Source organism: Myotis brandtii, unplaced genomic scaffold (genome assembly GCF_000412655.1).
Source record: "Myotis brandtii unplaced genomic scaffold, ASM41265v1 scaffold208, whole genome shotgun sequence".
NCBI classification, from domain to species: Eukaryota; Metazoa; Chordata; class Mammalia; order Chiroptera; family Vespertilionidae; genus Myotis; species Myotis brandtii.
Window position 1 is genome coordinate 2,189,092 of NW_005357764.1, and position 26,007 is coordinate 2,215,098.

A 26,007-nucleotide genomic window follows, 5' to 3' on the forward strand; every position below is an offset into this window, starting at 1 on the left:
CCCGCCAGCCTGCGCACAGGTGGCTCGGGAGGGGCCCAAGACTGCGGCGACCGAGAAGTAGCCCCAGCCTGCAGAGAGCGGCCCGGGGCAGGGGTGCCCGGGGCAGATTCCACTGCAGTCCTCTTCCTCCATCATACCCCATTCCCGCCTCCCAGCCGCGCTCCGAGGCTGCCAGCGCGCCGCGGTATGCCACCAGCCCGCGGCTTGGATAGGGGACTGCGGGAGAGCGCCCGGATTCCCGGCCAGCCCGCAGAGGTGCCCTGGCTGGCCAGAGTCGGAGCCACCCGCAGTCCCAAGCACGTAGGCTGGTGGACCTCAGCGTTCCCCAAGGTTTCCCTAAGCCACGGCGCCGTTCGCCTAAGGAAAACAACAACAGGGCGCAGCATAGCTGACTGGGCGCGCGGTGTTTGCGCCCTGAGCGCGCACAGCGCTGGAGATGTGGGCGTAAAGAAACCAGGTGGGCTTTCGGAGCTAGAGAGACCTGGGGTACGGCTTAGGCGCTTCCGCCTTCTAGCTCTTTGACCTTGGGCAAGTCACGTTTTCTCCTGAAAGCCTTCCATTAATGACCGCTGCTGGAGGCTCCTGTCCCCCACCCCCTTCCCTATTCAGGTTAAAATAAACAGAGGGTTGCCTTGAAAGAAAAAAGAAACGCGCACCATGTGCATGGGGCGAGTGGTCAGAAAAAGAGGCCCTACGCTGGGTCGGGAGGGGGTTGAGAAAGGAGAGGGCAGAGTCGCAAACTAAAACGCCTACAGCGGCCGGAAGATAATACATATTGGTACTGCACGCTGGGCGGTATAAGAATGGTCTTGGCTTCCACAAAGAGATATGAGGTCTACTATATTTCTTGAAACACGAGGCCCTCTCTCGGTCTGTCTTTTGTTTCCCAGTATTGATAGAAAAGAGTTATGAGAAATGTTTTTGCTTTTTTCTTAACTCTATATAAAAACCACCAGCTAGTGTCCAGATACACATTTGCAGGCACTCGGCTTCAGTGCCAGGGAGGAACACCAGCACTGGGAACTGGGCACAGGATCCCAGCTAAATTTAGAGACAGCTGGCTCTTCTGCTCCAGGTGCCTGTTTGTGGTGTGTGTGTGTGTGTGTGTGTGTGTGTGTGTGTGTGGAATATGGCTCAGCACTGGCCACATCATCCAATTTTCCCATAGACTTCAATAGACGCCATTGCATGTGAAATCTTCTGACCTAAAATCTTTAACTGAAAAATAAAAATATTTAAACTTCATGTGAGCCCAGATGAAAATGTCCATAAATATGCACCAGCCTCTGGTTTTTGCACTCTGCTTTGGGGGTTGCTTGTTTGTACTCCATGTCAGGAGGGCTTGATCTAGCCCACTGGTGTGTGTGTGTGTGTATGTGTGTGTGTGTGTGTGTGAGGCGGGGGGGGGGAGCAGTGTTTGCCTGGGCCCCACCATGCTCCCAGGGAAGAGGTGGGTAGGAGAGGTGAAACAGTAGCAGAACCTGCATTTGGGCTCCTAGGAGGGGAAATGATTAGTAACCAGGGTTTGAGCACTGGTAGGGGGTGGTTGAGGATGAAGGACTGAGATTGGGGGCTGGAATATGAGATGATATCATAATGGTGTGTGCTGGACTCCGCTATGTTCTTTCCTGCATTTATAATTTGGTTTGTTCCTTACATACAATCCTGATAAATAAACATTCTCTTCCCATTATACAGATGAGGTAACTTGGGCTTGAGGGAAGGAAAGTGCCTTATGCCTAAGGCCAACCTTATTCCATGACTGCAGGGCTAGCTGAGATTGGTCCCTGGGAGGCTTGATTTCAATGTCCACCCTCCTTACATTTCCTCCTGCAATTTCTGCTCTAGGATTAAAATTTGGGAGTAAGGTATTGGGTACAGGAGAGCAAAGATTCTCCTTTTCTGTTCAGTTTGGTTGATCTGTTCACTTCTCTGTTTCTCTCTTTCGCTATGTAGCAGTTATGTTGTGGTAACAAACAGTCCTCAAATATCAGTGGCTTAAATCAACAAAGGTTTATTTCTCACTTGTTCATTATGGGGCTGCTGCTCCAGATCATCCTCACTCACCGGCCCAGGCTGACGAAGCAGCCACTCTCTGGAACCCTGTTGGTCAGTGAAGAACAGGAAAAGGGAGCTCTGGAAGTACACCCACCAGCAATCAATGGCTCAGCCCAGAAATGACACATGTCACTTCCAATCACAATTCATTGGCCAGAACTGGCCCCCCGGCCTGACCCCAAAAAGGCCAGAAAGTGCAATCCTGCCATGTGCCTGGAAGGCAGCACCTGAAATGCATGGAGAGTGGTGCTCATGATGACCACAGGCTTCAAGCCCAGCACGACCTGTGCCCTGCCAGCCTCTGCCCTGGCCTGTGGCCTTCCTTGTGTTCCTCCAGCAACCAAGCTCATCTCCACCTTTGTACCTCCCGTTTGCTTTACTTCCTGGAACACTCTGTCCCCAGATTGTCACATGTTGGTCCCTTTTAGTCGTGCAGATCTCAGCTCAGCTGTCCCCTCCCAAGTGGTACTCAGGGAGTGTCAGGAAAGGGGCAGGATGTCCTTGCAGAGATGGGGAGTACACATCTCACTTGAATTCTGCTTAAGAATCAGGAGGGCTGTCAGGAAGGACTTGTCTCAGACCTGAGGGTAGGTGGCCAAATGGAAGGAAGGCTCCTGGCATCTCCAACCTCCTTTCCCTTGAGCCCCGACTTGAAGGGAGGGAGGGGCCAAACCCCATCTAAGTGGTACCTGCCAACAAGTGTCTGTAGCCCTCTTGCAAAATCCCAGTGACAGGGCACAGGTTTCACCTGACCCTTCTGCTGGCCAGGAGTTTCTTCTCTCTAGGGAACAAGAACCTGCTTCTCATTGGGTTCACTTTCTGGAACCCCATCAAGCATGTCTGCTACCTCTTTTGCTTCTGTTATTTCAGACATTTTCTTCTTTTACTTCAGAACACAAAGTCAGGGTCTATCGTGAATTTTCTTCCTCCGGGCCAAATAGTTCTGCTTCTGCCACTGGCACGGCAGCTGGGTTCTGGGGCCCTATCTTGGACACCCTGGAGCACTGAGGTGCTCTACATCAAGGCTGCTCCTCATAAGGCACTTCTTGGAGGGGGTTGGCACATCTCCTGCCCATGTGGCTGATGCAATCAGTCCCAGTCAGCTGTTGGCCATGCCATCGCACTGTTAATGCCCACTGGACTGAGGGACCTCAGAGCCTGTGGTGAGGCATCACTGGCTTAGAGGTGTGCCAGAAGGTCCTGTGATGCTAGTTACCATGCAAATCTCCAGGCCATGCCCTATCCCAATATGATGCCTGGGAGGCGTCTAGCAATCTGTACTTTTACCAAGTCCTCCACCTCCCCCGGCTATTTCTACCGGTGCCAGTGATCTGAAGACCGCACTTTGAGGCACACTGCCCTAGGTCTTTGCCATAGGTGCTGCCAACAACTGGGTGCTCCCCGTCTGCCGTTGAGTTGCTGGCTTTCTGAATTTAAATGCAGAGACTTCATTTCATCACGTTTCTATTCCATTGTATTATGACTAATTCTTCTTCTCCATATGGAGCTCTTTCAGAGCGTGGAGGCTGCAGGCAGGGTCCTTGTTATTTTCTTCAGCCTCCTGTCACCCTCAGACGAGATTAGGAGTCATACTTACCTTCCACCAAGGCCTTACTAAACAGGTGGCTGACGGCAGGACCAAGGACAGAGCCTGCCTTGCAAATTGCTCCAGGGCAGTAAGTCAGCTTCTCTTTTCATCCACTTGGGAAACCTCTACCCACACCATCGTTCAACTCACATCTCATTGCTGCACCCACAAAATAAATGGAGATGCCCTGCAGGGCCCCAGACCAGGAGCTTCCAGCATTGCCCTGATTCACCAGGCCAATAACCCAGCCCAGCAGGAAGGTAGTTCATCAGGCAGGACTTGCTTTTGGCAACCCCACATTGGTTCTTGATGGCCCTTGCCCTGATTCCAGCATTCAAACCTACCCAATGCTCAGCATCCAGCTTCTGTCTTCTGGAAGCAGCATCCCCCTGTGTTCCCTCCCCACTGTCAGTGCTCGAGATTCATGTGGTGTTACCCCACCCCTCTGGAACGGCCTGGCCACTCAGCGTTTACATCCCTGAACCACAGAGATTCTTTCGGGGATGCACACATGACTCAAGCCAAGCCACGGAGGCCCATCTCTAGGACTTTTGTTGGAACTAAGGAGAGAAAGAATTTTTTCTCTTGCTGGACTTGGAGCAGGGAAAAGGAGGTTCTGGAGCTGCCATTATGCAAGGAGAAGAGCAGATTCTGAACCCTGGTTTACCACTCAGGATCCAGCTGCTCCTGAAGCTGTCAGATATGTCCCTGCTTTTCCAGTTACATGAGTCAGTATATTTCTTTTTTTTTATTGTTTAAGCCCATTGAGTTTCTTTTATTTGCACCTGAGAGAATGATACAGAACTATCCTTTCTAGATGCCTGTTCTAGGGCCTTTCCCGGGCTAAGGCAGGCATTTATTAGTGCATATTGTTTACAAGGCTCAATGCTACCCGGTGGGGGAAGCTGCAGCCTGTGGGAGAGGACACAGGTATCCTCCCAGTTGTAAGTTAGGGTGTAACCCCCACACATTCTTCACTTGCCAGGTCATCAGGCAAGTGAAGAATGTTTGGGGACTGAGAGGGAAAAGAGAACTAGAAACAAACCCTTTCAGAGGACCTCCAGCAACATCTGGACCAGTCCCTTTTGTACACAGAACCCCAACACCCAACCCCAATACCCTGAATCAAACACACGCTCACACACACACAGCATGCCAACACCAAGTCTCTGCTCCTAACATAAATGCATTTCCCACACCCAACTCACACATGTGTATGGTATACCTGCAACTGAACACAATCACTAAAAATGCATAACTTCCCTGTATATATTTACATACATGTAAAAACATTTCCGCATGCCCCTACTTCTTTCCTGCACAGACTATTCACATCCATGCTTGGGCCTCTGCCTCAGCACAGCAACTGAGATCGTGGCTTGTAGCCTTCAGGACCAAGGACAGTGCCAGGCATTTCTTGAGCCCTTTCCCAGTGCCCAGCACAGGACTAAGCTCCTTACCTGATTTATCTCTTTCAATCCTCACAGCCCCTGATGAAGTAGATGTGATTATTGTCCCCATTGTATTGATACAAAAACCGAGGCACAGAGAGGGGATGTAACTTGCCTAAAGCCACTCAGCTGGTCAGGGACAGAACAAGGATTTAAATCTAAATGCTGCTCTAGAAATGCTTGCTGAGTGATTGCAGGAATATTCAGTGTAACAAATGGTTTTATTGGAGATGCATGCTCCTATGGTACATATGCTATCACACACACACACACACACACACACACAGAAATGCTCACACCCAGAGACAACCTTTCCAGCTCCCTGAGCTCTGTGGCATCTCAGACTCAGGTTTCCCTGGCTACGCGGCCCCCATTTCTAGTGGGCACTCGCAGGCAGGTTTGGAGGTGAGGTGTTTCCTGCTGAGGGGCCTTGTGAAAAGGAGGGGGCGGGAAATTATCAGGAAGGGGCAGGAGTTGTTGAGGAGGAGGACGGGATTGGACCAAATGGAAATCTGGCACCGTGCCCTCTGCAGATGACCTGATGAGCATTTTGCAGAGTTAATTTCATTAGCGTCTCTGGGAGATGAACAATTAGCAAGATGCTCTGGTGCCTCTAAAAGCTTAAGAGAGGAAGAAGGATGCCTTCCTGGCTTCCCCACCAGCCTGCAGTGTCCCCCTCTGCCTGCTCTTTCTCCAGGTTCCTCCATCTCCATCTCCCATCCATTCTCATCTCACTTTCCCCTCTCCTGCCATCATGCCCTGACTCCTGTCCCCAGCCCATCTCCCTCCTCAGCCACCACATGGCCCCTCCCTCCCTCCCTCCTCCAGGCTCCCGTCTGCCCCGTCTGCCCCGTGGTGACCCCTTACTGAGCCGATACCCACAGCGAGTCAATCGGTCCCCTCTGTCCTGATCACTCAGACACCCAGGGCTGGGCTTGGTACCAGTCCAGTCCTCCAAAGAGGCAGAGCCTTTCTTTGTCACCCACAAAGGGCGGGCCAGGTAGGAGGTCTCTGTTTTTAACTGAATTTGTTACCAGTTCCTTGGCAACTCCCAGACGGGGTTCCAACCCTTGACAGCTTGGAGCTCCAGTTCCAATTCCAGGGCTGGTCTGGTGGGCAGGGCGAGAAAAACTGCCTCTTCTCCCAGTGCCTGGCACATTGAATCCCCAGGAAAGCGGGGAGGTTGGGGCTTCCGGAAGGGAGGCTCCAGTCTGTGGAGAGGGGAATCTGTGGCTCTATCAAACAGATGGAAATGGGGTACAGGCACAGGGTCCTGGTCTTGGGGACACACTCTTCATCATGTGTCCTCTAAGTCCTGGTCAGCATGACGGGCTCTGGTCCAGCCACCAAATCTCCTTTGGGGAGCCCTGGGGCAGCTCTGATACAGGGGTCTCTGATGGCCAGGCCCACAGCCTTTGTGGGTTATTCCAAGTTCTCTGGGACTGGGAGAGGCTCCAGACAGGCACTCTCCCCTCAGACTAGATGGCCCTGGACTGTTCTAAACCCTCTTCTGCCCCAGAGTCCTCCCTCAGCCAGGGTGTCAGAATCCCTTCGGAGCTTGTTAAACCCAGATTTCTGGACTCCTTCCCAGGCTTACTCTGGGATCTCCAGGTGGGGCCCAGGAATATGCATTTTCATGGGGTTTCACTTGGGCCCCTAAGACTTTGAATCATGGCAATAATGCCAGGATCACAGGCCTTAAAACCAGACACTCTTGCTCTACATCAAGAATTCTCAAAAGGGGCAATATTGCCCCCCAAGGGGGACAGAAATTGGTTCTTTGAAGGTGGAGGTGGGTGGAAAAAATCTGACTTTCTTCATACAAAGCACAGATCTACATGAACAGATACACAGGGTGTCTGTGCCATTACAATCTCAGAGAGGGGGCGATTAGGAAAAAAACATGTTTTCTGGGCTACTTATGGGGCAATAGTGAAAAATAGGTTTCACTATTTTTCAATAGGTTTTCCTAAGAAGCATGAGCATAACATACACCCCTCACTCCACACCCGGACACACACAGGCACACACAGATGCACACAGGCCAGTGCACCTTACATACCAATGCATGGAAAGGCTTCTCTCTCACGTATATGCAGATATACACGCTCCCATCCTCACCCTCCCACACAGACACTGGGAGGCTCCAATAACACTGCACTAGTGAAGGAGACTAGGTGAGGATTTTAATAAGCTTTCAAATAAATAAATATAGAAAACCCTTTCCAGGGGCCTCCTCACTTCCTGAGAACAGAGAAGCCAGGCAGTCGTCTTCATGCACGTGGGCGGTTTCTGAGATGCTGTGTGTTCTGTTCATGGTTGTGAAGAAGAATGCGTGTGCCCCGTGTGTGGTGTGCAAGTGTGTGAAGAGGGTGCTGAATGGGGGGTGGGCGACTGGTCAGGAAGGGGTGTGTGTACACATAGGGGTGACTCTTGGGTTCTCAGCCAGGCACTTGGTCTCTAAATTCTTCTTGTTCATCATCACTCACGTTTGCTAACACATTGTGCACGCTGCAAAAATATGTGCTGGCTGAATGGATGGGTGGGTGGATGGGTATTGTTTACAAGGCATCTTGAACTCTTTTCTCTAATTAAACCTCATAAGTTGTCCCATGTCCTACACATTACCGTATTACTGTGCTCATTTTACAGATGAGAACACTGAGGCTCGGGCATTTAAGGCAGCACTTGCAGCATCACCGTCCAGTAAGTGACAGTTGAATGAAGTCTTCTAATCAGTTCCAGGCTTTGCCCAGGGCACATTGCTACCCAACGGGCACTTGGGAGACCTCAGCGGGGTGGCCCAGGCTGAGTTCTCTGTAGCCACCTTGTTCAGGGTCACTTGCAGAAGGGTTCCTGAAAAGGCAGCCATGTTGGAATCCGGAACCCATAGCAAGACCCTCCTAAGAGGTTCCTGACAACCCCTACCCACATTTCTCTCTGCTCACCCCTGGTCCTCAGAGCCCACTGCCCAGGCCCCTTGAGGGCCAGCTGAGGGTAGCGAACGGCAGATGGGTGGTGCTCAGCCAGCGTGGCAATTCTGACTCAGTCCCTCGGGGGTTGGTACATACTGTGTGCCAAGGTTAATTAAACTGGTAATTAGAAGGAGAGATGCTTAATCTATCTGGTTAATAAAATAACCCCCTTCCATGAGCACGCGGATGCTGTCACTCCGCCGGGCGGGCCGGAGGAAGCAGAGATGCTGCAGCCCTGGCGCGATGGGGTCAGTGGAGCAGAACGCTCCCGCTTCCTCGGCCTGGCTCCCCATCTCCCTGCTCCCGTAGTCCTGGAACTGATTCCTGGCTCTGCATCGGGAAGGCAGCGGAGGTGCTCTGCCCCAGGGAAGCTCCAGGGTGTGTCTGCAGTAAGGCCCACCTGGAGGTGGGGGAGAGGGGCTGCTACGCCAGTGGGAACCCTCTCATGACCCTTCTTGCTACTTCCTTCAGGGTTAGGTCTGACCCTCACACTCTAAATGACATCCTTGATGAATATCTTTTAAAATTAATTTAAAATTTTACATATAAAACATGACTCCTTATTTTTGTAAAAAAAAAAGAAAAGCGGGGGGGGGGGGGGGCACTACAAACAACTCAGCTTCAAATCTCGGTTTTTTCCAGGGAGGGAACCGCTGGTGAAAGTCTGGTGTGTAGCCTTCTGGGCCTTTCGCTGAATGCACACAGGTGTATATGTGGATATAACGAGACACCGTTTTGTTTGGTTTTAGATTTTTTTTACAACATGGCCTCTTACTGTATGTGTCTTTATGCGGTGTGCTCCGTTCCCCCCCCAAACACACACACACACACACACACACACACACACACACACACACAAAACAAAAACCACACATTAAAAAAACCCAAAAAACAATGACGTGGGGAGTTGTTTTCTTCAATCAGACATCACGGAGGTGGCATTTCCCAGAGAGGGAGAGGAGCCTCCCTGGCCCTCGGGACCTCGTGCTAAGCATGGCCTGGGACGTGCATCAAGGCATCCTCTGCATATGGTCTCAGCCCAGTGGGTCATCCTGCTCCCAACTGGGTCCTCGCCCGCGTCCTGCCGGCCCGAATGTCCCCTGGACTCTGTTCTCAGATCAGAGTGAGCCAAGGTCACAGCAGGCCCCTCCCCCTCCAGCCTCTGTCGCCAAGACACCAGCACCAGGGCAGCTCACAGAAGGCTGCCTGCATGTGAGGCTGTCACAGGCCCCCTCAGCAGCCACCCCCTGCCAACCTCGCAGTCCCCCCAGCTCAGGTGTGGAGTCCTCAAAGAGACAGGCCACCTTCCACTTCTCACCTCCCCAAACAGTCCTGGAGCGACAGGGCTGAGTGACACATCTCCCTGCAGGCTGCTGTGAGGACCACGCTCACCTGCATGGCTGCCAGGCAGGTGGTGGTGGTGGAGGGGAGTGGCGCAGACAAGCTCTCTCCCAGCTCCTGGCAACAGTGAAGCAGGGCCAGCTGATGGGCAGTGGGCAGCAGGTGAAGGTAGAGTGTGCCCATGCAGGGAAAGGGGTTTTATTAACCTCCTAATGATCAGTTTAATGGGCTTTGAAGTCAGCTGAATTCAGAGAATAGAGCAGGTGGCACGAAGGCCACAGTGTGTGAGCTGAAGTGAAGTGGGGTCTGGAGGGTCTCTAGCTACCAGAGCTCCAAGTAAATTCCTGGTCTAAAGGGGGTAACAGGGCACACTTTTTTTTTTTACAGAGAGGAAGGGAGAGGGATAGAGAGTTAGAAACATCGATGAGAGAGAAACATCGATGAGCTGCCTCCTGCACACTCCCCACTGGGTATGTGCCTGCAACCAAGGTACATGCCCTTGACCGGAATTGAACCTGAGACCCTTGAGTCTGCAGGCCGACGCTCTATCCACTGAGCCAAACCGGTTAGGGCAGGGCACACTTTTTTAAAGGGCAAGAAACATAAGACATGAGCTTAGTCCAGCCATCTATCCACCTATTTACTCAATAACTCACCTATCCACCCATCTCCCCCCATCCATCCACCCAGCCATGCTCCCACCCACCCACCATCTACCCATCCACCCATCCACTCACTCATTCACTCATCTATCTCCCCACTGACCCATCCACTCATCCATCCATCCATCCATCCATCCATCCAGTTATCCACTCAATCATCCACCCACCTACCATCCATACACTCATTCATTCAACAAGTATTTCTTCTCTGTTTTTATCCTCACCTGAAGATATATTTATTGGAGAGAGGGAGAGAGAAAGAGAGAGAGAGAGAGAGAGAGAGAGAGAGAGAGAGAGAGAATTGATATGAGAGAGAAACATCGATTGATTGCTTCATGTATGGGGCCTGACCAGGAATTGAACCTGCAACCTAGGTATGTGTCCTGACTGGGAATCGAACCCGCAACCTTTTGATGAACAGGATGATGCTCCCACCAACTGAGACCCAGCCAGGGCCAACAAGTACTTCTCGATCCTCTACTATATGCTAGGCCCTTGTACTCTGTGTAGATCTTGTTTTCTTGGACCTGATTATCCCGGGGGGGGGCGTGTGGTGTGACAGGCAAAATAGGAACGAACAACAAATAAGCCAACATAGAAACCAATGAGATAACTCCAGCTGGAGAAGACTATCAAATGGGTAAAGTGAGAGAGAGTGGAGGGAGGTGGAGGGTGTCCAATCCAAACGTGACCAGGGGAGTGAGTCTCTGAGAAGGTGATGTTTCAGTGGAGATGAACAGTGACAAGAAAGTAGCAGCTATTTGAAGATCAGGGGAGGGGGGAGGAGTGTTTTGGGCAAAGGGAACAGCAAGTGCAAAGCATCCAAGACATTAGCTCACTGTATTTGTGTGACCAAAGGAAAGGCAATGCAGTGGGGCACATGGGGATGGCAGGAGGGGATAAGGCGGGCTGGAGTCCGAATGGTGGGCGAGGGCCCTTGAGACGGGAGGGGAATGGCAACTATTCCAAGAGCAAAGGAAGCCAGTGGAGGGTTCAGGCAGGGGAGTGACAGGGCGTGATCTTTATCTGAAATTCATTCTCCCGGCTGCCTTGAGGTGATGACTATAAAGGCGGGTGTGGGACGGCCAATGATTTCTAAGCGCCTTTCAGCTCCAGAATCCTGCAGTTTCCCGCCCTGCTCCTATTTTAAAACAACGTTAAGGACAATCTCGAACATTTGGAGGGTGTTTTCACTGTTTACAAATCACATTCGCAGAACAATTCTGTTTAACTCTCACAGCCACTCTAGTCAATACGCTCCCAAGGAAGTGGCCTCCTCAGGCAGCCGCGGAGTGGAGCCCCCTGGGACCTGGGGCCTTAAAGAGTGTTGCTCTGCAGTGCCAGCTGGAAGGCGGATGATGCCACCACGGTCTTGTCATGAAGGTCTGTTGTTTGCCAGCCGGGCTCCCAGACCCTCTCTTCTGGTAGCAGAACCCCATTTTCCTTTGGAGAGCCTTTACCGCCATCACTCAGTGTCTTTATGGTTCAAATGGAGCCAGTTCTACCCTTAGCTCCAGGGGTGGCCAATCAGAGTTTCCCAGTATCCTAGCCTCCACAGTGTTGGTCCAGGTTGGGCCCCCAGTTCGTACCGATGAGAACCGATCTTGGGACTGAAGCTGGGGCTTATACAGGCGATGCTCCCTTTCAGGTGGGATTGGTCAGCTGTCAGCGGGGACCTGGAGAGGCTAATGGCCACCCATTGGTGAAAGCCTACTAGCACGGGAGCCCCCCAGAGGAGAGAGACTTGCTTTGCTGGCGCACCCTGATCCAGCTATGCCTGAAGCCAAACCTCCCCCGCCTTGAGGACTTCTAGTTGTAAGAGCCAATGAATACCTCTTGGAGTGTGAGCCAGTTTGAGGTGGATTTCTGACCCTTGAAGCCAATGAGTCCTCATCAATTCACATTTGTACAACTCTTGAAGGGTTATGAAAACATTCTCATGCATAGGGCTTGGCTCATTCTTAGAGCAACTCTGTGGGGGTGGGGTGGGGGTGGGGGGTAGACATATTATCTCCATTCCACAAAGGAGGATGGTGAAGCCAGGGGTGAGATGTGTGGCCAGAAGCAGGGCTAGGACTCGCATCCAAGCCTGTGGTCATTTCCATCCTGGAGGTCTCCTCCAGGGCCTTCTTTCCAGTCAAAGCCAGACCTCCATCCACCCTTCCTTTGCCCACCACCCTCCTGGCCTCTCTTTCCTGGCCACTGCCCCCTTCAGCCTGGGGTCCTTGTAAGCTTCTGTCCTCAACTTCTCTCTGTTGCCCTCCCCAGCAGGCAAAGCCCCTTAAGGAAGGTGACTGTGAGTGACTCCAGGGAGTCAGAGGGGCTCAGCCCTAAGACCTTTCTTAACCAGTGGGGAGGCCAAGTGCCACGGAGGAGAAAATATAAGTGGTGTGCCTTTGGACACGTGCAGCCTCAGCTGCCTCATCTGTAAAATGGGGCTAATAATATGCCATCTTCAGGTGATGAACATAAATGAGGTAAACCAAGGAAGCAGGTGGTAGCATGGGCCTTGGCATCATGAGCCCCCGGAGGTCTGGCTGGCCCTGGCCCCTCCTCCAGCTGCTTTGCCTTCGGTCCTGTTCAGTTTCTTGGGCAAGTGCTCCCTGTCCAGGGCCACTTGGCCTCTTCCTCTGTGACTCACTCATTCATGGAGGAATTTATTAACTGCCTATTGTGTTCTAGGCTCTGCCACAGACAATGGGAAAGAGCAGTGAACAAGACAGGAGCTTGCATTTTAGAGGGAAAAGACAGACTGAAAACATGCAGAAGAAATATTTTCACATGGGGTATGTGCTACGCAGAACAGAGATGAGCAAAACCCAGGGAGATGCGATAGTGCCTCGAGGACGGAGGGAGCACTAACCAGGGTGTGGAAAGCCCTCTCCGCTGAAACCTAAATGAAGAGACGAAGGCAACGAAGGCAAGAACTGATGGTTTGCGTGTCCCGGTCAGAGAGCACAGCAAGCGCAAAGGCCCTGCGGGGGGACCAGGCTGAAGAAACAATAAGGCCAGCGTGGATGGAGCGCAGTGAGTGAGGACGCGCTGGGACATGAGGCTGGGGAGGCAGGCAGGGCAGATCCTGGGCCCTTGTAAGCCGTGGTCGGATTTGAGCTTCACTATGTGTGCAATGGGAAGTCATGGGAGGGGGCAGTAAGCAGGGAAGAGACAGATCTGATAACCATTCTTGAAAGAGCAGTCTGGCAGTTGTGGGAGGATGCAGGGCAGGGGCACAGGGGAAGCAGGGTCGCCAGCCTGAGCCCCTGCCTTGCCTACATCCTGCTGGAACTGGAACCCCCCAGCCCAGCTTAGCTGACCCCCACCAATGCGAGAGTGCAGCAGCCCCCTGCTCTGGGCATCGGGATGGGGGCGGGGGGGAGATGCCCTTTGACAACCTTGAGCAGTCACTATGGTTTCTCCACCAGCCTCCTCAGCTTCTCCTCGATGACTCAGCCCCAGATAACTGCGCCCCGACCCCCGTGGAAATGGTCTTCCAGTCCTGTTACTATCACCAACAAGGGCACACCTCCTCGGACCCCAAATCATTTGTGCCAAGTGAAGATCTCTTCCCCCAAATGCCAGAGACGACTTCCCTTCTCAGTAGCATCTCAGGATTTGGAGGATCCAGGTCTCCCTTTACGTGCCCCCCCACTCCCCCCCCCCATCCTCCATGGCTGCAGGAAGTGGGGACATTGTGCCCATGTGCCCACAGGTCCTTGTCTGTGAGAGCTACTAACCCAAGGCAGGAGGCAGGGAAGGGCCCTGGTGGAGCAGAGAAAGGCCCCAGGCCATGGGAACCCAGCCACAGCCTGTCTGTTCCCATCAGGAGAGCCATCGGCCTCACCGGCTATTTCATCTGTGTTTATTTGTCTGTCTGCCCGTGTCTTGCTCTATCTTCTGATGTGTCTTTCTCTGAGCCATCAGATGCCCCCTCAGCTGGAGCTAGTATTTCTGCAGACAGATACAGCCCGAATCTTCCTCCCAGAGGCTGGCATACACATGCTCTGGCCACAGGGCCTGCTTCCTCTCTGGGAGCCCATCCACACCCCATGAGAAAGCAGAATCAGCTCCGCGGCAGCACAGTCGTCCCCAGTTTGCATTTCTCCGTCCCACGCATGTTTAATTATATCCCTACCTTGTTTCCGAAGGAGTTCAAGGCACCAGTCCTCTGTGCGCTCTTCGCAGTGGCACTGGGTGGGCAGGCAGTGGCCTCGCCCATTGGCATCCAAGGGCACTGAGGTTCAGAGGGGCTTTGCTATGGTCATGCAGCCAGCGAGTGAGCTATAGGGGCCGGCTGGGACTCAGCCGCTGGTGTGGGTGGGATTGCTGTTGCAGGAAGTTTCCGGAGCCCTCCCTCTCCTGGAGGTTTAGAACTTGCTCTGCCTGCAGGTGTCCCTGGCCACGTGCTCTGTCATGGGCTCGGTGGGTAAAACAGGACACCTCCTGGCTCTCTCAGACCCTGACCCTAGCTTCAGTCCTTCTGTTGGAGGCTCCTGGGAGCAGGAAATTAAGGGACCCCACAGGAAGTGGGGGGAGGAAAGGGGACTGCGAGCCGGGGCTGGGTGGGGGGCCAGGCAGGATGGTGAGGGCGATAGTGAATGCCCAGCCTGCGCCCGGCTCTGCAGCCTCACCCTGAGAGGCTGAGGCCTAGGAGGCCTGGAGGAGTCTGGCGGGGCACGGTGGAGGAAGAGAAGGGGCTGCCCAGCTGACAGCAGGTGACAGGAGCCGAAGCTGCTGTGTCGCAACAAAGGAGGGGAACAAGGGAAATGACGAGGCTTGGCACTCGCTCTCCCAGCTGCTCTGGGTTTGAAGCTGAGCCACTTTGCTGGCTCCAGCACAGCGAACAGGTGGCAGCAAGATTGGCACAGCCAGGAAAGCTCATCCTGTGGAGGCCAGCATGCAACAGAACGGGAGAGGAGCAGCCAGGCGAAGGGAGAGGAAGGAGAAGGACAGAAGAGGAGGGGCTTCGGGGAGGGGACCCTCCACTGGGATCCCCAGGCCCAGCCACCCCTAGGACAGGTCTTCTCTGCTTCTTCCCCACAGGCATCTCATGTGTCCACACGGCTCCCTCTGTACCAGGCACTCAAGAGCCTTCAGAGACCCTCAGGGCCCACAGGCTGGCAGGCCTCCTACCCCAAAGGCGCTTACAGGACACCTGCCTTCCCCTTCACCCTGCTGCCCGTATCTTCTGGCCAGCTCACCTCTCTGGATTGCACCACTGGGCTGCCTGGCACAGGGGACACCAGAGCACCTGGGGTGAAGGGAGGCACCTGGGCCTCCCAGGTGGGCTCCCAGCTCCGGGAGTGGCAGGCCAGGTTTTCTCGCTCTGTCTGGATGGGAGCACTCAGCACACGCTGGGTGTCCTGTGATTTGGCTGGGAACTGGCTCGCACCGCAGTGCCCTGGCTCACGACCACCTGGGCTCCACCAGAACCTCATGAGTTCTGCCCGAGTGAGGTGATGGTTGCTGCTCAGCAATTGCAAGGCTGCGTGTGGTGCTACCTAAACACCCAGTTGATAGACAAATAAACCAGGTGGCCCTGGCTTCACTCAGTTCCCATTTGGTAGATGTCTGTGAAGGGTCTACCCTGGGCCAAGCACGGTTCCCATGGAGGACACGGCAGGAAAGAGGAAAGGTGCTTATATGGTAGAGGGAAAAGTCAAACAAACAAACAAACAAACAAGAGAGTTTTAGATAGTGAATAATTTTGTAGAAATAGAGTGATATCAAAAGGAGCAGGAGCCCTAGCCGGTTTGGCTCAGTGGATAGAGCATCAGCCTGCGGACCTAAGGGTCCTAGGTTCGATTCCAGTCAAGGGCACGTACCTCGATTGCAGGTTCCTCCCCGGCCCAGGCCCTGGTCCGGGCATGTGCAGGAGGCAACCAATCAATGTGTTTCTCTCACATCGATGTTTCTCTCTGTCTTTCCTTCTCCCACTCTCTCTAAAAAACAATGGAAAAATATCCTCAGGTGAGGATTAAAAAGAAAGAAAAAGGAGCAAGAGAGGTGACTTTCTACATGAGGTAGCCAGGAAGGGCTTCTCTGAGGAGATGGCATTTGGGATGACACCTGAATGAGGAGCTGGTCATCAAAAGGGCGGGAGAAGAGTGTTCCCAGCAGCGGGAGCTGCATGTGCAAAGGCCCTGAGGCAGAATGACCGTGGCCTGTTTGAGAAACAGAAGGAAGACCAGTGACGTTTGGAGCAGCTAGGGCCTGGATCTTGCAGGACCTGAAGGCCCGGGGAAGAGCTGTGTTTTATTCTAAGTGGGATAAAAAGCCTTTTAAGAAGAGGTCCATCTGGTGGCTGTGGGGAGCACACACTGGACCAGGTGGGGAGAAGAGGCATCGGGAGACCAGGCAGAGGCAGCTGGACTGGAGTGGAGGTGGGGAGGTGAGAAGCAGCTGGGTTTGGGTGTTTTGGAGGTTGAGTGTAGAGGACTGCTCTGGTGTTGGATACAGAAGAGGAAGAATTGAAGATAAGTTTGGAGTTGAGCTGGGGGAGGACTGGGGACTCCCGTGAGGTTAGGAAGGGGACATAGAGAACATTCTTTCTTCTCCTCCGAAAGTACAACCAAAGGGGATTCCCACACTCCGCGTGGCCCAGAGCAGTGCGTGCCCTACCCCATGTCCCCACCTGGGAGGCAAACGTCCATCCTTACCCCACGGACACATCCTCCCAGACCCCAGCTCCCCCATGAGTTCTGAGCAAGTCACATCCCTTCTTGAAGATGGACGGCACTTTACAAACTCCATATGCTCAGTTTTCTTTTATTATTTTAATTTCTAACTACTTGGGATGGTTTCCAGCATTGGCTTCTGCTGCGATTCTGCTGCCAGCAGACACACTTTGCTCTCTCCCCCTCCTCAGCCCTCCCTTTATCCAAACCACAGAGATTCTTCCAACCCACAGGAGAGCTGGAAGTCAGGGAGGGAGATTCAGCCAGCAGGCAGGTGCCCTGGGGTCTGGTCAAAGGTGGCACAGGCCCCAGAGGCAGTGGGGGCAGCAGGCAGGACCCGGCCTGGCAGGTGGGAGCCCAGGGTCTCGCTCAAACGGGGGGGTTTCTAAAGATGCTGTCAAAGGGGCTCCAGGGCCCAGTGGGAACTGCTGCCTTCCTGACCCCCAACCCCCCTCCCCCCGGCCCACACAGCCATCCCCCAGGCCTCTCCCACAGGCGCAGACACCCCCTCTTCTCAGACTAAACTCCCAGCACCCACTTCTTCCAGCAAGACTTCCCTTCTGTCCCGAAGACAAGTCCCAGGAAATTTTGCTCTGCCCTCTGCCTGGAGGTCTCTCTCCCCGAAAACCCTTACAAAGGTCACCACTTTTTGTCCCAGTGTCACCTCTCCTGCAAACCCCTCCGGGATGCCTGAACTGATCTGACTCCTTGTGATGAGCTAACATCTCATGCGTTGCTTTGATGACATGTTCCCACAGGAGCAGGAAATGATCCGTCTTAGCTTTTTGCTGCTTTACTCCCAGTGAGTGGGACTAATAGATACTTGTTGAATGAATGAACGGCTTCCTGCCCATCTCCTCCGCCTGCCAGCTCCCGTTTGTGGAAGGGATTTGGGATGTCCCGGTAACTCAGAGTTAGGTATATGGAAGAACAGGACAACTAGTGACTGGCCACCCGTGCTAAGAGCAGGACAAGTGACCTCATTTAATGCGTGACCCTATTTTATATGCGAGAAAAATGGACGCTCAAATGAATAAAGGGACCCGCCCAGAAGCACACAGCTCACCAGCACGGGATCCACGGTTCGGATTCCCAGCTTTTCTGCCCACCACGCTGCAGATGGACCACAGACAGATGACCAATTTTCAAACAAGTGGAATAATAAGTGCACTTAGTACTCCACACTGTTATTGACTGCAAGTCCATGGCACTTTGATGACTCAGAAGGCGATGATTTCAGAGCCTCAGGGGGTCCTTCCGTGCTGGGTCCTGATCCCACGCGTGGGGCCACTCCTGTGCACAGTGTGGGGCCAGGAGAAAGCTACCGTGACTCTGCTGTGCCCTGGGGCTGCCTTCTAAGCTACACCTCTCCTCCCTGCAGATCCAGCGTTCCTTCTTTCTCAAGAAAAGGGGACAGCGCCCTGATGTGGGGTTTCCTACCGTGTGTCATCAGGACCAGCAGGAGCCTCCAAAACCAGCCTCGACCAGGAGGGACGCAGCTCCACTGGGCTCCCCTGTTCCTTCAGCTGCTGCCATCCTCCTCGGCACGTCTGCGAGGCCACCGCCTCACCGGCAAGCTGCACTCGCTGCCAGGTTTCAGGGAAGCCTGACCTAGCGGGTTTGCACCCCCTTCCCGGATTCACGTGCATACAGCTCGCTGACCGCCATCGAACACACCGTGCATTTTATTTACTTTGGTAACGTCTTCCCCGCTTCCTGTCCCCGTTAGACTGTAAGCTCCATGAGGGCAGGGTTTGGCCTACTTGGTTCTTGGCTGTATTCCCTGCATCTGCACACAGCAGGCGGCCAGTGTTTGTGCAGTGAGTATTCCCCGGCCGTGGGTCATTCACATCCCGCCTTCGCAGTTGTGGTTATATCTCTGTCCCACTTGTCCTATGTAATATTCGTCTTTCAACCAGGCACCTTTTAAAAACTTAAGAAATGAAATGTGAAAGGAAGCTTTTTATCACTGTCATAGAGGGAAAGCCAATATTACTTGCCATAAATAGAAGACAACTGTTAAAATAAATGCCACAAAAATAAAACAGTGTGAGGAAATGTGAGCAAGAGCCTCTTGCCTGTGGAAGGCTGAGGCCTGCTCTCTCTCTCTGCTGGGAGGAGCGGTCAGCCAGCGCACGAGAGGCACCAAACCGAGACTTTGTCCTTGGTAGAAGGTTTCAGAGGGAACTGCATCGGGAGTAACTGTGTCACCATCCGAGGGAGACTCAACTCCATTCTCAGCTCCTAAAAGCCAACCCTGCCCTAGTCCTCGTCCCACACTTTGGGGAACGTCCATCTGGAGAACTCGGTAGGGGTGGGTGTGGAGAAACTGCTCCCCCAACGGCTGCTCTAGTGCCTAATGTGTTTTTGTGCCAATTGGGAAAAGGTGCTCTCTCTGGGTGGAGGGGACACCCTGTCCCCTGGAGCCTGCCTTCCTGCATCATCCTGCCCCCAGGCTCGCAGGGCCTGGGGGTCATGTCTCAGTCTCAGCACTGATCCTGTTTGCATCACTGTGAGTTTTGTCTGAGCTGGTCTTCCTCACCTGACTAGGAGCTCCCCGCTGTGGGGACTGTCTTGATTGTACACGTGTCTTCCATCACTCAGCAGAGTGTCCCAATATGACTGGTTTTCAGGAAACATTTGTGGAGTTGAATGGAGTTGGTGATTAATCAAACTCCAAATAGCCAACGTTTGCTGCTGTCCAGACTAATAATACCAAAAAATCCATCCGCCCCCTCAGCCGGGGCTTTTGCCTGAAGTTTTCCCAGCACCAGGTGGGTGGCTGGATACTCTCATCTCCCACATCCTTTGGAAGAATTCTGTCCTCCTGACTCCTGAGCTCACTGCCCCAATCTTTTCTCTGTCTGGTCCAGCCCGCAGGGGATTTTAGTTAGAATGCTTTATGTTACAAGTGACAGGAAATGCAGGTCCACTTGTTTACATCACGGGGAGTTTATTGAGCTATATAGTTTTAGTCTGCAAGCAGTGTTAGCATCGAGTGAGGCTTGGTCCAGCAGCTCCAAAGATGTCACCAGATCTTGCTTCTCGCCATTTCTGTGGTCTGACTTCCATGTTGTGAGTTTCACTTCAGGCTCCTCACAGAACCTACCCTGACCCCCACCTTAAGCATCTCCAGGTTATTGCTTCCTGGTAGCAAAATGACTGCTCACCTTCCTATCTTATACTGCATCATTTAGGAGAACAATGAAGGCCTCGTTCAGACATCCACCTAAGACAAAGAAAGACCTTGCTTTCCCAGAAACATTGGGAATATTGTCATGCCCCATTGGCTCTGATTGGGTTACCTGACTGTCTCTAAACCAATAGCCACAGTCAGGTGGGGAGGAAATGCTGAGCAGCCAATCAGGGTTTGCCCCTGGGTGGGTGTGGAATCAGCTCACCAGTCACAGGCTGTTCCTAAGGGGAGTTCTGGGGAGGACTGTTCCAGAGAAAGAAGGGAATGATACTGGGGGAAGCCACAGATGTCCTGAACATGGGAGAGGTACGTCCGGCAAGCGGGCCACTGTGAGACTCATTGGACTTTTATAACAGCTTCTTTTCCTCCCCAGGATGCCATCCAGTGCTGGTATAAGCTGGGGCCAATCTGTGAGTGACGCGATGCTGGGTCCGGAAAGGACACGATTAACCGCATGAGACCACCTCCAGGCCGCCCTCCCTCAAAGACATAGACGGTTAGGACTGAAGGAGCCATCAGCTCAGGGGTCTTAACCAAGGATCCTTAGCATCCTTAGCAAGGATCCTTGGGCAGATTTAAGGAATCTGTCAAATCTGTGGGCTCCTGTGTGTGCACTTGTTTGGGCAAAGGACCCACAACTTAATGAGGTCTCACAAGGGTCTGCAGCCTACAGGGTTCCCTGAGAGGGGTAGCTATGTGCTTGAGGTTGAACAAGTGCTGGAAGCAAAATCCAGAAGAGAACCTGGTCACCCAACTCCCCCGCCCCTGTGTCACCACCCACGTTCTCATTGTGTGCAAGCCAGTCCACATGCTCATGTCGTTTAATTGCATCCTCCCATGTACCTGGGATGAAGCTGCCAGCCCCATCTGGCAGATGAGAGAATCCATGATTTGCTCGAGGTCGAAAGTGGCACAGCGGGTTTAAGCCCTTCTTCGCAGCACACGGAGCTGCTTCCTTTATTCTAGTGCCATCATTCCTTACAGCCAGCTGACGGGGTCACAGAACTGCCAGTCTAAGGCCTCTGAAAGGGAGGCGGTTTTTGCTGGGCCTTAGAAGGACACAATCCTGGGGACTGCCAGGCACCCGGCTTGGCTTCCTATGAGCCCAGTGATTCTCAGCACTCGATGTCACCTCCCAGGGCTTCGGTCCTCAACCTGAAATGGGACTAACAACCCACAATCCTTCCTTTGCAAGGCTGTTTAGTGGGTCTCCATCGCTCCTTGTTGTGGCAATTCCGTGTGTGTGGCCTGGCCCAATGCAAGTGAGAGGCTGCTCTTGGTCTCGGTAGACCCATAGCGTCTTTTAGGGGTCATCTGGCTGCTCACCAGGACCCGGCTTCTTCCTGGCATAGGGGTGACTTCCCCTGGGCCCGCAGAGGAGGGGGGAATCACCCCAAGTGACAGCATGGCTCAGAGAGCCCGCTCACAGTCAGGTGCTTTGCATGTATGACCGTCCTTCATCCCCTTAGCTCCAGACAGGTGCGCGGACATCCCCATCCTGCAGGCCAGGAAAGGGAGGCTCAGGGGTGAAGTCACCTGGTCCAGGTGACAGGGCATTGGTGGAGCCAAGATTTGAACCCAGGTCTGTCTGAGGCCAAAGCTGACACATTCCCGCCTCCTTGGCTCACTGTGAGCCAGAGGGCAAAGTCTTCTGCTGTTTAATTGAGGCACTTGGGACGGCGGCAAGGCTGGCCTGGCTGTAATTTAATTTAGACTTGTTCCTTGCAAGCTTGACAAGGAGGTGCCAGGGGCCGTGGCCTGGTTGGGGCCAGCCTGGCCAGCCTCACTCTCCTCCCTCCCTCCCAGCCTGCTGCCTCCGAGTCTCATCCAGCACAGAGGTCACCGGCCCCACTGTCCACTGCGAGGCCCAGTTGCCCATGGGCTCAGGATGGGGGGTGACCCGGGAGGCTTCTGGCTCCAGTGCGCAGAGCCACCGCCACCACACACGGCTCCAAAGGCCCTGAAAGCCATAAAGCAGCCAAGGAAAAATGACAGCGGGCGAGGAAACGAGCCACGGAGGAAATTAACTCACACCCAGGGAGCCGCGCGGCTTTCTGCTGACAGAGAGGGCCGGCTACCTCATAAAACTAAACATTTAAACTCTCCTCTTTACAATAATTACAGGGCCTTGAATGCCTCTCCCCGCGTCGGGGTGGTGAAGGGCAGGAGCTGGGGCTCAGGAGAAGGAATGGAGAGGGTGTGGAGGCCAGAGCAGGGTCCTCTCTGCGTGGGGGCTGGCCAGAGAGCCAGGGAATGTTAGCGCTGGACGGGGACTTGGGGACCGACTATTCCAACCCCCTCATTTGACAGATGAGAGACCTGGGGGCCCAAAGAGGGTTTGGACTAAGTGAAGGTCACCCAGGCAGTTATAGTTAGGACGACTAAAAGCGGCTTCTCTCCCGTGGCAGTGAGAGTTGCTGCCCTAATTCCACAAACATTTCCCGAGGCCCCTCTGTGAGCCAGACCCTGTGCCGGAGCCCAGTGAAAAGAGCACGGCCTGTCCTTGGCCCCAATTAGAAAGTGAGCTCCTGAGGGCTGGGACCACATCTGTTCCGAGCAGCAGCCCTGAACCCCCGAGAGGGGCTCTGCCCTCACCCCTGGCCAGGGGGCAACCCCAGGAGGACCCGTAGCCCCCTAGGAGCTTCCCAGCAGCGAAGAGCCTCGGGAGCCAAGGGCGTGCCTGCCAACAGGGTCGGGTGTCAGACTGCGAGCCTTAGATGTCAGGGCTTCTCCTCTCGGCTGCACCCAACTGCTCTCTGGGCCTGCGACCCCAGCTTCGGTCTCTGTCCTGCCTTCAAGGCTGCCCATCAGCTCTGCTGTGGAGGACCCCTGCCATCTGCGCCCCCACACCTGCTGCCCAGCCTCTCTACACCCCTCGCCGCCATTCCTCACTCGGACTCCTCTCCCAGAAACAGCTTTCCTCTCTGGCTTGGCAGGCTGCCTTCCGTACTTCAAACACTCCCCCTCCCTCGCGGCGTGAGGGACAGCTGCTGTTTTTTCTGCAGCCAGCAGTCCTCTTCTGTGGGACCCCCCCACCCCCCAACACTTGCTCAGTTCTCGAGGTTTGGAAGAAGCTGGCTACTCAAGGAGGAGAGGGGTGGCGCATACCCCAGGCCTGGCCAATCAGCATATCTCATCACAGAGAAGAGTTTGGAGATGGACAGGGAACCCAAATCCTATTTGTGGGATTGTGGGAGGGGTCCTCTCTTTCTGCTCGGACTGCTGAGCTGAGGGTGCAAGCCTGATGCTGCAGAGCACTTGCAAATGAAGCCAACACACAGAAAAGTGACCTGGTGGGGACTCACAGCTTCCTGAGGATTTTTTGAGCACCTGGATGCCATGCCTGAAGTTACATGAGCCAAGAAATAACATTGTTTATAATAATAATTATTAGTATATTATTATACAAATTATATTCTATATAATTATGTTATTTATTATATAATTGCTAGAGGCCCGATGCACGAAAATTCATGCAAGAGTAGGCCTTCCTTCTCCCGGCTGCCGGCACCGGCTTCCCTCTGGCAACCTGGACCCGGGCTTCCCTCCTCCGGCCGCCCACAGGCACCTGGGACCCGGGCTGGCTTCCCTTGGCCCTGGCTTCAGGAATGATGTCCGGAAGACGTCTGGTCTAATTAGCATATTACTCTTTTATTATTATAGATTATGATTTACATATTGTGAGTAGTAATTTCACTATTATTATTTTGCTTCAGCCAGTCTGAATTTAATTTCTCTCACTTGCAACCAAAAGATTCTGAATAATATGGCAGTTTAGGGAACCAGCTGAAAGGGTAATGGTCTCTCCCCCGTTCCTTCCCACGGAGCAGCCTAGGCCCTGCCTGAACCTGAGCTTTCAGCTCTGTCATTTTACAGCCTTTACAAGTGAAAGGCTGGGTCTTTTAGGTGTTTTCAGAGAGTCTGCTGTCTGTCACTCTGGACACAACTGCCTTGAGCAGAAGAGTCCTGTTGTTCCTGCCCCTGCTTCTTAAAGTCCATATCCTGACTTTTCCCAGGCCCTGGCTGCCAGGAAGGTGAGAAAGAATTCAGCCAATTTAGCCAGGCCTGAAGTTTGATATTTTCTCTGGTGAATCATTGTACATGAGATCTGTTAGTACAGACTTTCTTGTATTAGCAGGCACATTGGGCAATTGAAAAGGAAATTAGGAATGAACATAGCAGCTCCTTCACTACCACCCAGCCCAGCATCCCCCTTCTCCTCATTCTCTGTGCCCCAATACTTTCCCTCGGGAACCACCCCTCTCAGGAGGTGGGCACCTGGGACAGGCACCTGGCCGAGGCTTGCCAACCCGGAGCCTGTGATCCCCGACACAATGATGTTAAGGTGGACACATGACCCTGAACAAGCCAAAAGAATTTCATTCTGGGACATTTGTCACATGCATTAGAGATGAAGCCCTCTCTTTCCCCTGGCATACTTGGCTTGTAGAATATAAACCTGGAGGTACTGGGGACACCGTGGAGAAAGATGCTGCCAAAGATTAGAGCCAATGCAGAGGAAGCTGACCTAGGTCGGGGGAGGGAGCAGAGTCCTGATGAAGTGTTTTTACACCTGGATCCAGCCATGCCTGAAGCTGCACTCATACCTTTTGACTTCTCAGTTCCCTTGTTTTCTTGAGCCTATCTGAGTCGAGGGACTGACTCTGATGAACAAAAAAGTACTGATTAATAGAGAAAAGTATTTCAAATAAGTAATTTTAAGGAAATAACAGTGACAACAGTTTACAAGAGGCCAAAGTCATATATATGCTGGTATTTCAGACAAGATAAATAGCAGGATTAATAGGTTGAGAGGAGACTGGCCCCTCTGTGCAAGCCAGACCCTGAGCCAGGGGAGCAGAACGTGCATACACTCTGACTGAAGTGATGGGATGGCTTCCGCCACCTCATTTCCCAGGTGGCTTTGTGCAGCTTTGTTGACTGGCTCAGGTTTTTCCTGCCTTTCCTGTCAGAAGGGAACGGATGAGGCACCATTAGTGAGCAGGAGCCTGAAGGCGGGCTGCCCACACACCTCCATGCCCAGAGGGGAAGAAGTAGGGAGCTCTCGCTGTAAGTCAGGTCCTCCGTGAGTCAGGTCCCCCATATGCCCTCCTTCTGGCTCTCCCAATACAACTGTACAAGCTGTGCCCTGCACAACGGCAGGGAGCGCCATCCGTGGACCACATTGGGTAGGGGTGCCCTCCCCAGAGCACTCAGCAAGGTGACCTGCCTGTTCCCAGTCCACTGCTGAACCCCCGGTTGTCAAAGAGGTCTACCTGAAAGACACATTATCCAGGAAAGAATTGCTCTCAGGACCCAAGTTGTCGATAAATTGCTTCTGGAGTTCTATTTACCTCTATTTCCCCTTTTTGCACAAAGAAGAAGAAAAAAAACGGCACAGATGGCTTTGAAAAATTCTCCAAAGGAAGTTGCCAGGAATCCTTAACCTTCTAAATCCTCCCCCCCTCTCTTTCTCTGCCGCCCCCCCCTCGCCCCTCTTCCGCCCCCCCCCCCCCCGCCCCGCCTCTGCTCAAAACCCCTCACTGCAGCCTATTGAATTCAATCCAAACTTTTTGCCCTGATTCTAAGTTCCTTTGGGCCATGCTCCCCAGAACTTCACAATACCAGGCACCTCGTCTGCTGTTGCTCCCTGAGCACATCTGCTGGGCGCCTATTGAGCGGGCGCTGCTTCCCAGCTCTGGTCCCAGTGCTCCCACAGGTGCGGCCTGGGTGTGCGGGCATGAGCATCAGCGCTGAGAGGAGGGGCAGAGTGGAGAGTGGGTGTGGGTGGGGAGGTGTGGGGTGGGAAAGGGTGCTCTACCGGCTTCTGGTTGCTGCTGTAATAAATTATCACCAACTTGGTGTCTTGGAACACACCTATTCTTCTCTTACAGTTCTGGACGGCAGAAGTCCAAAGTGAGTCTCCCTGGCTGACATCGAGGTGTTGCCTGGGCTGCATTCCTTTCGGAAGCTCTCAGGGGGACTCTCTTTCCCTGCTTTTTCCAGCTTCCAGAGGCTGCCCGCACTCCTTGGCTTGTGGGCCCTTCCTCCAGCCTCAAGGG

General features: G+C 53.4%; 1 protein-coding gene across 1 annotated transcript in view; it reads right to left on the minus strand.

The window, feature by feature from the left end:
* The window catches only part of UNC5A (unc-5 netrin receptor A), a 103,208-nt gene that overhangs the window by 58,675 nt on the left and 18,526 nt on the right, over positions 1-26,007 (minus strand). The window contains exon 2 of the mRNA XM_005865607.2: positions 14,208-14,306. Coding sequence (XP_005865669.1) covers positions 14,208-14,306 — 99 coding nt within the window. The remainder of the gene's footprint in view (positions 1-14,207; positions 14,307-26,007) is intronic.